The 9057-nt window shown below is 40.5% G+C and overlaps 1 protein-coding gene across 1 annotated transcript; it reads right to left on the bottom strand.

Annotated features, from left to right (window-relative positions):
* Positions 1 to 322: 322 nt before the first annotated feature.
* On the bottom strand, positions 323 to 5749 carry foxi2 (forkhead box I2). The gene is made up of 2 exons (XM_045687071.1): positions 5119 to 5749; positions 323 to 1118 (listed from the first exon to the last, which is right to left on the bottom strand). The coding sequence occupies exons 1-2, from the start codon at positions 5693 to 5695 to the stop codon at positions 406 to 408; spliced, it is 1290 nt and encodes a 429-aa protein (XP_045543027.1). The 5' UTR covers positions 5696 to 5749; the 3' UTR covers positions 323 to 405.
* Between the last annotated feature and the right edge of the window lie 3308 nt (positions 5750 to 9057).

Consider the following 9057-nt stretch of genomic DNA (forward strand, 5'->3'; position numbering starts at 1 on the left):
CATAGAGCCATAACTGCATGGAACTCTATTCCACATCAGGTAACTGATACAAGCAGTAAAATTTATATTTAAAAAACAGATTAAAAAAACACCTTATAGAACAGCAGGGACTGTGAAGCAACTCAATCATAGGCACAGACACATGCATACACACACACACGATAACATACGCACTATACACACACGTACACATGGATTTAGTACTGTTGATAATGTGGTAGTGGTGGAGTAGGGGCCTGAGGGAACACAGTGTGTTGTGAAAACTGTGAATGTATTGTAATGTTTAAAAAAAATTATAAACTGCTTTAATTTTGCTGGACCCCAGGAAGAGTTGCTGCTTCCTTGGCAGGAACTACTGGGGATCCGTAATAAATACGAATACAAATACACGTTATACATTATACGCTACACGTCCGTGCCCTCTCTGGGGTATATTAGACCGTTGACGCTGAAGCTGTTGTAGAAGTGGCTGTTGAACTGTCCTTCCTGCCCCCCTCCGCTGAAGGTGTTGCAGTACACTCCTCTGTTGAAGTGAGACAGGTTGTCTGCTGGGTGACCATGGACCCCGTGGCCTGAATCTGAGACCCCCTGGCAGTGACTGTCCTGGTCCGGGGCCTGCGTCGGGGTGCGGGTGGTGTGGTTGTGGTATGGGCTGCTATGGAGGGCTGTAATGTTCCTATTGGTCAGCTCGTTGACCAACCCCAGAGAGCCAGTCTGTCTGCTGGGGGGACCAGAGGCACCTAGGGGCCCGGAGCCCAAGGACCCATAGCCCAGTCCAGCCATACTGCTGGAGGGACCAGAGGAGATAGGAATGGAGGCACCAAGGGGCCCGGAGCCCAGCTCAGCCATACTGCTGAAGAAGTTATTAAAACACGGAGTGCCGGATGCCAGGCCCGGGGGGGAGGAGCTCTTATGACCCTCACTGACCACCTCCATGTCTGGGGAGGCGGGGCCGAGGAGCTGGGGGCTGTCCATGGTCTTGATGGTCGGGGCGGTTTGGCCGTCCTCTGTCTTGGTGCCATTAGTGGAGTCGGAGCGACGCTTCCTCTTCCTCCTGAAGTTCCCGTTGTCAAACATTTTTTCACAGTTAGGGTCCAACGTCCAGTAGTTTCCTTTACCTGGAACATGAAAAAATATACATTTTATTTTTCACATCAGTATTATGTACATATAATATAATGTACAGTATATTTATTTTCACATCAGTATTATGTACATATAATATAATGTACAGTATATTTATTTTCACATCAGTGTTATGTACATATCATATAATTTACAGTATATTCATTTTCACATCAGTATTATGTACATATAATATAACTTACAGTATATTCATTTTCACATCAGTATTATGTACATATAATATAATTTACAGTATATTTATTTTCACGTCAGTATTATGTACATATATAATTTACAGTATATTCATTTTCACATCAGTATTATGTACATATACTATAATTTACAGTATATTTATATTTCACATCAGTATTATGTACATATAATATAATTTACAGTATATTTATTTTCACATCGGTATTATGTACATATAATATAATTTACAGTATATTTATATTCACATCAGTATTATGTACATATAATATAATTTACAGTATATTTATTTTCACATCAGTATTATGTACATATAATATAATTTACAGTATATTTATTTTCACATCAGTATTATGTACATATAATATAATTTACAGTATATTTATTTTCACATCATTATTATGTACATATAATATAATTTACAGTATATTTATTTTCACATCGGTATTATGTACATATAATATAATTTACTGTATATTTATTTTCACATCAGTGTTATGTATATATAATATAATTTACTGTATATTTAGTCTATACAGGGCATCCGGAAAATATTCAGAACCCTTCCTTTTGTCCACATTTTGTTACGTTACAGTCTTATTCTAAAATGTATTAAATATTTTCATTTTTATTTATTTTTATTTTACCTTTATTTAACTAGGCAAGTCAGTTAAGAACAAATTCTTATTTACAATGACGGCCTACCCCGGCCAAACCTGGACGACGCTGGGCCAATTGTGCGCCACCCTGTGGGACTCCCAATCACGGCCGGATGTGATACAGCCTGGATTCGAACCAGGGACTGTAGTGACACAGTGCCTTAGACCTCTGTGCCACTCGGGAACCCCAAAAATAAATCCTCATCAATCTAAACACAATACCCCATAATGACAAAGCGAAAACAGGTTTTTACACATTTTTGCAAATGTATTAATAATAAAAAACAGAAATTCCTTATCTGCATAAGTATTCAGACTCTTTGCTATGAGACTCTAAATGGAACTCAAGTGCATCCTGTTTCCATTGATCATCCTTGAGATGTTTCTACAACTTGTTTGGAGTCCACCTGTGGTAAATTCAATTAATTGACATGATTTGGGAAGGCACGCACCTGTTTAATTAAGGTCCCACAGGTGACAGTGCATGTCAGAGCAAAAACCAAGATATGAGGTTGAAGAAATGGTCCGTAGAGCTCCAATACAGGGTTGTGTCAAGGCACAGATCTGGGGAAGGGTACCAAAAAATGGTTGCAGCATTGGAGGTCCCCAAGAACACAGTGGCCTCCATCATTCTACAATGGAAGAAGTTTGGAACCACCAAGACTCTTCCTAGAGCTGGTAGGCACGACATCCCACTTGGAGTTTGCCAAAAGGCACCTAAAGGACTCTCAGACCATGAGAAACAAGATTCTCTGGTCTGATGAAACCTAGATTGAACTCTTTTTCAGCAGCAGGGACTGGGTGACTAGTCAGGATCGAGAGAAAGATGAACAGAGCAAAGTACAGAGAGGTCCAACCTGACAGAGCTTGAGAGGATCTTCAGAGAAGAATGGGAGAAACTCCATAAATACAGGTGTACCAAGCTTGTAGTGTCATACCCAAGAAGTCTCGAGACTGTAATCATTGCCAAAGATGTTTCAAAAAAGTACTGAGTAAAGGGTCTGAATACTTATGTAAATGTGATATTTCTGTTGTTTTATTTTTTAAATATATTTCCTAACATTTCTGAAAAACAATTTTTCCTTTGTCATTATTATGGGGTATTGTGTGTAGATTGATGATGGAAAAAAACAATTGAATCCATTTTATAAAACAAAATGTGGAAAAGGTCAAAGGGCCTGAATACTTTCCGAATGCGATGAAGAACCGATGAAGAACCGCAGAGTGACATGCTCATCTTAAACTTGAGAATACCGCTGCTGAGCCAAACAATATTACAGATAAAAAGAAATTAGGACTTGTGTAAAGTCTAAAGGTTGTGTTGGGTGCAGGAATAAAACACTGATGAGCCTCTCCTTCCTTTATATGGAATGTACACATTCACACAAAGGGAAAGGGGGGATTCCTAGCCTTCAACTGAGAAGTGTCTTCCTCATTTAACCCAACCCCTTCTGGATCAGAGAGGTGCGGAGGGGGCTGCCTGAATCAACATCTACGGCACCCAGGGAAGAACGACAGATTTTTACCTTGTCAGCTCGGGGATTCGATCCAGCAACCTTTCAGTTACTAGGCCCAACCCTCTAACCACTAGGCTACCCGCCCACAATGTAATGTATTAGTATGGTGCACATTATCACCTAATACTCTGGCTTTTGATTTGGAAAGATGCACTGATGAGGAAGCCAAAATATCTTGGTAGCTATTAATTTTAGTGAGTGTGACAAGGGTTGGTGAGGATAGTGTCATTCTCCCGGAATCTGTGTTTTCTGCGCTGCGCACTCCAGAGTTATCAAACCTTTTATCTATAACCTGCCATGGTAGGAAAATCAATGTCCACTCAGTACGCGCGTGAAGCCTCTAATAACAAGCTGGTTTAATCCCTAAAGTTTCCTATTTCTAACAAACTGTTGGGACGAACCTATAGAATAATATACAGTGCCTTCAGAAAGTTTTTACACCCCTTGACTTTTTTCACATTATGTTGTGTTACAAAAGTGGAATTAAAATGCATTAAATTGTCTTTTTTTTTGTCAACAATCTACACAAAATACTCTGTAATGTCACAGTAGGAAGAAAAATTCTAACATTTGAAGAAAAAAAAACACAAACATATCTTGATTAGATAAGTATTCAACCCCCTGAGTCAACAGACATTGGAATCACCTTTGGCAGCGATTATAGCTACCAATAGGGGCCCTTCTCTGTGAACCACTGGAAAACCTCCCTGGTCTTTGTGGTTGAATTTGTGTTTGAAATTCCCTGCTGGACTGAGGGACCTTACAGATAATTGTATGTGTGGGGTACAGAGATGAGGAAGCCATTAAATTATGTTCAACACTATTGCACACAGAGTGAGTCCATGAAACTTATGAGACTTGTTAAGCAGATTTTTACTCCTGAACTTATTTAGGCTAGCCATAACAAAGGGGTTGAATACTTATTGACTCAAGATATTTCAGCATTTAATTTTTTATTAATATCATTAATTCCACTTTGATATTATAGCGTATTGTGTGTAGGCCAGTGACACAATATCTCAATTTAATCCATTTTAAATTAGGGCTGAAACACAACAACATTTTGAACAACATTTGGAAAAAGTCAAAGGGGTGTGCATACTTTGTGAAGGCTCTGTATATTATAATCTATATATGCCACATAGCTCTGCTTCCCATGATAGAGCAGAAGGCCATTCATGCATTATATTAGACTCGTCACATCCTTAATCTATAGAATATCATATAATATCAGTCATTGTCCTGTTAATAAGACTTTATATATTTGATATTTACAAAATATGCCACTATAATACGCATTCTAGCCTTCAACATTGAGGGAACAATTTCAAAGTAGAAAATGAACAATTACCAGGCTATGGGATAAGCCTTTATTTCATCCAACTGATTTTAACAGACATGATACCCTGCAACCGGCCTACATCGGGTTGTTCAATCGGTCGTAGGACTAAGCTTTTACACGCGTTTGTATAGGATTTCTAACGAACAGCTGAACATCACATAGCCTACCCGAGTCATTAACTTAAAACTTAATATCTACAAAAATGGGGCTAGAACATTTATAGGTTACAAATAGATGTTACAATAATATAATATAACAATAATACCTGGGTCATCTTCGTCGCGGGGAACCTTTTTAAAACAGTCGTTAAGTGACAGATTATGTCGGATAGAGTTCTGCCACCCCACCTTGCTCTTCTTGTAGAACGGGAAGTTATCGGCGATGTACCGGTAGATCTGACTCAGGGTCAACTTCTTCTCATGCACGTTCTGGATCGCCATGGCGATGAGCGCCGAGTAAGAGTATGGAGGACGGACCAGTTTTAACAACTCCTCCTGACTGGCGATGGACAGCCAACCCAGGTCCGGACCCCCGAACCCGGGGGAGTTGGTGAGGAACTGCCGCTGTGTCCCGTAGGAAGGCGGCATGAAGGATGCGGAGTTGACAGCGGGCCTGTTCAGCCAAAGGTACGGGTTGGGGGAGGATGTGTAATCTCCGAAGCCGTATCCAGACGGCCTCTGTGCGCCCTGGAAGGTCTGCTGGTGGTGATACATGCTTAAATTGTCGCAGTAGACTGCCATCTCCGGCGGCTCCGGCGGCCTCTGGGTGCCCTTGGGCTGGGGGTGGAGAGAGCTGGCGGCTGGAGACGAGGTGTGATGGACTGAAAGGTCGATGGAGTTCATGCTCCATGCGGGAGGACAACCCCAAGACGCTTACAGTAACGGGTTAGAACAGGTTAGAACAGATGAACAAGCAACAGCAGCAACAAGTACCAGAATTGTACAACTTCAGAGCAACAGTTTCTCATTCAGACAGATCCTCTGTAGAAGCCAACAGACACCCACTAACTGGCTGGGGGTGTGGTCATGGAACCTGAACCGACATGCAGAGATGAGAAAGACAAGAACTCAGAGACGGTTTCCTTAAAATATAATATCCATTGAAAAATAGGACTTGAAAATGATTCAAATCAGCATCAGTAGAATAGGTCTAATATATAAAATACTTCCGATTTATTTTATCCAAAAGGCCTTATCCTAAATGATAAAACTGTTCTCATTGTTGTTATAATTAGAAGGCTACTATTATTATATGTAACAGTATAGCTTCCGTCCCTCTCCTCGCCCCTACCTGGGTTCAAACCAGGGACCTTCAGCACACATCAACCGCAGACATCCTTGAAGCATCGTTACCCATCGCGTCACAAAAGCCTCGGCCCTTGCAGAACAAGGGGAACAACTACTTTAGTGACTTCACCGATTGAAACGCTGTTAGCACCTCTCTAAACTAGCTAGCCATTTCACATCATATACATATGATTTTATAATAATCTAAATATGCATTTAAATAGTTTCTAATAATAGACATTCAAAGCAGGTCAATTGACTTGTTTATTGAGAGAATAAATGGGAGATTAAAGGCTTATACAGTTGGAAGTGGGAAGTTTACATACACTTAGGTTGGAGTCATTAAAACTCGTTTTTCAACCACTCCACAAATGTCTTGTTAACAAACTATAGTTTTGGCAAGTCGGTTAGGACATCTACTTTGTGCATGACACAATTCATTTTTCCAACAATTGTTTACAGACAGATTATTTCACTTATAATTCACTGTGTCACAATTCCAGTGGGTCAGAAGTTTACATACACTAAGCTGACTGTGCCTTTAAACAGTTTGGAAAATTCCAGAAAATTATGTCATAGCTTTAGAAGCTTCTGATAGGCTAATTGACATCATTTGAGTCAATTGGAGGTATACCTGTGGATGTATTTCAAGGCCTACCTTCAAACTCAGTGCCTCTTTGCTTGACATCATGGGAAAATCTTAAGAAATCAGCCAAGACCTCAGAAAAAAAATTGTAGACCTCCACAAGTCTGGTTCATCCTTGGGAGCAATTTCCAAACGCCTGAATGTACCACGTTCATCTGTACAAACAATAGTACGCAAGTATAAACACCATGGGACCACGCAGCCGTCATACCGCTCAGGAAGGAGACGCGTTCTGTCTCCTAGAGATGAACATGCTTTGGTGCGAAAAGTGCAAATCAATCCCAGAACAACAGCAAAGGACCTTGTGAAGATGCTGGAGGAAACAGGTACAAAAGTATCTATATCCACAGTAAAACGAGTCCTATATCGACATAACCTGAAAGTCCACTCAGCAAGGAAGAAGCCACTGCTCCAAATCTGCCATAAAAAAGCCAGACTACGGTTTGCAACAGCACATAGGGACAAAGATCATACTTTTTGGAGAAATGTCCTCTGGTCTGATGAAACAAAACTTGAACTGTTTGGCCATAATGACCATCGTTATGTTTGGAGGAAAAAGTGAAGCACGAGGGTGGCAGCATCATGTTGTGGGGGTGCTTTGCTGCAGGAGGGACTGGTGCACTTCACAAAATAGATGGCATCATGAGGTAGGAAAATTATGTGGATATATTGAAGCAACATCTCAATACATTAGTCAGGAAGTTATAGCTTGGTCGCAAATGGGTCTTCCAAATGGACAATGACCCCAAGCATATGTCATGACGTTGGCCTGTGGGTAAGGTTTATGACCCCCCCCCCCCCCCATAAATACCTTTTACCACTTCCCCTCTCTGAATGTACTGAAGGACTTGAATAGCCTGTGTTAAATATAGAGAGTCTGGGAACATCAAACAAATGGGGAAAGGTACCACATATTTTGTTAATAAAACCAGTTGGAAATATGCTTGGGAACGTAATGAGTATGTATGTCAGTTCGGTTGTCATCTGAGACATTATGACTGATGACAGGACGACATAAACTGTATCTGAGAAAGTATACACCCTCTAGTTATCAGAGTCACATGGAATTGTTATGCAATTGAAATGTTTGATATTGAAAATGTTTGTTAGGAGATGAAATGTAATTTTAGCTTCCGAATGAGAGATTTGGGTTTTCATAAGGAAAGTGCCCTGCTCGATCAGTGGCCCAACCCTGTGAAGAGACATGGGTTATAAACGATGAAACACCTCCCTCCCCCTCTCCACTATATAATCCTTTGACGAAAAGATAACCAAGTAGTTCCAGTACGGGAGGTCTGCAGCCTCTACGTTAGAAGGACACACGTCAAGTACAGAACTAAGCCAACCTCGGCGTGAGCTCTGGTATGAACTGGTATGAACTTTGAGCTTATTCACTACAGAAGTGCTACTTCCTAGCCGTTGAGTTAGCAGCGCTGCTAACGTGGGTTAGGAAAGGACGGACGACGGATCCAGTCTAACAACCAGACGAAGATACCACCACGTATCCAATGGACCACCATTGACATTCTTCCGAAAACAGGGAGATCTGTTGGGCAACCCGGCCAGCATCTACGACCAATCTACCGAAGCGCAGCTCAGAGTAAATATTTATTGCATTTTCCTTTTCCAAATGGGCGGTAATTTAGAATGCATAAGATAATGTATTTACGTTTCTGTGTTTCTAAATCTTCCCGCTCTTTCATTCAAGCCCAACCCCCTTTCCTTTGTGTAACCAGCCGTCATATCTGTTCCGTCTACCGGGACGTTTTCTGTATGACATCATTGTATTCTGTGTATTTGTAATTCTGTGTGATTAGTTTAGGTATTTAGTAAATAAATAATTAAACCCAATTTTGTATTGCTGATTCAACTTGTTAGCCAGGGTTCGTGAAGATAGCCAAGAATTTACAACTTTCATTATGAGACTGAAAATAAGAAAAGGGTTACTATTGACTGCTATCAATGTAAAATATTACAAAGTATTTTAAGAGTTTATTCGGAAGATAACGACTATAAACATTCTTCCGTGGTGCCCCGACTTTCTAGTTAATTACATTTACATGATTAGCTTAATCAGGTAATATTAATTACAGAGAAATCATTTTATAAGTTAGCATGTCATATCAATTAATCTGGCATAGCCAAAGACACGACACATACTTCCAAAGTTGTGGCAAAATGGCTTAAGGACAACAAAGTCAAGGTATTGGAGTGGCCATCACAAAGCCCTGACCTCAATCCTATAGACAATTTGTGGGCAGAACTGAAAATG

This window comes from Salmo salar, chromosome ssa09 (genome assembly GCF_905237065.1).
Source record: "Salmo salar chromosome ssa09, Ssal_v3.1, whole genome shotgun sequence".
NCBI lineage: Eukaryota > Metazoa > Chordata > Actinopteri > Salmoniformes > Salmonidae > Salmo > Salmo salar.

Excerpts from the sequence above, each read along its gene's own strand:
- foxi2 (XM_045687071.1), bottom strand. The coding sequence starts at position 5,695 with ATGAACTCCATCGACCTTTCAGTCCATCACACCTCGTCTCCAGCCGCC. Across the intron at positions 1,119-5,118 it reads CCGCGACGAAGATGACCCAG|GTAAAGGAAACTACTGGACG; the intron begins GTATTATTGTTA and ends TTCATGTTCCAG.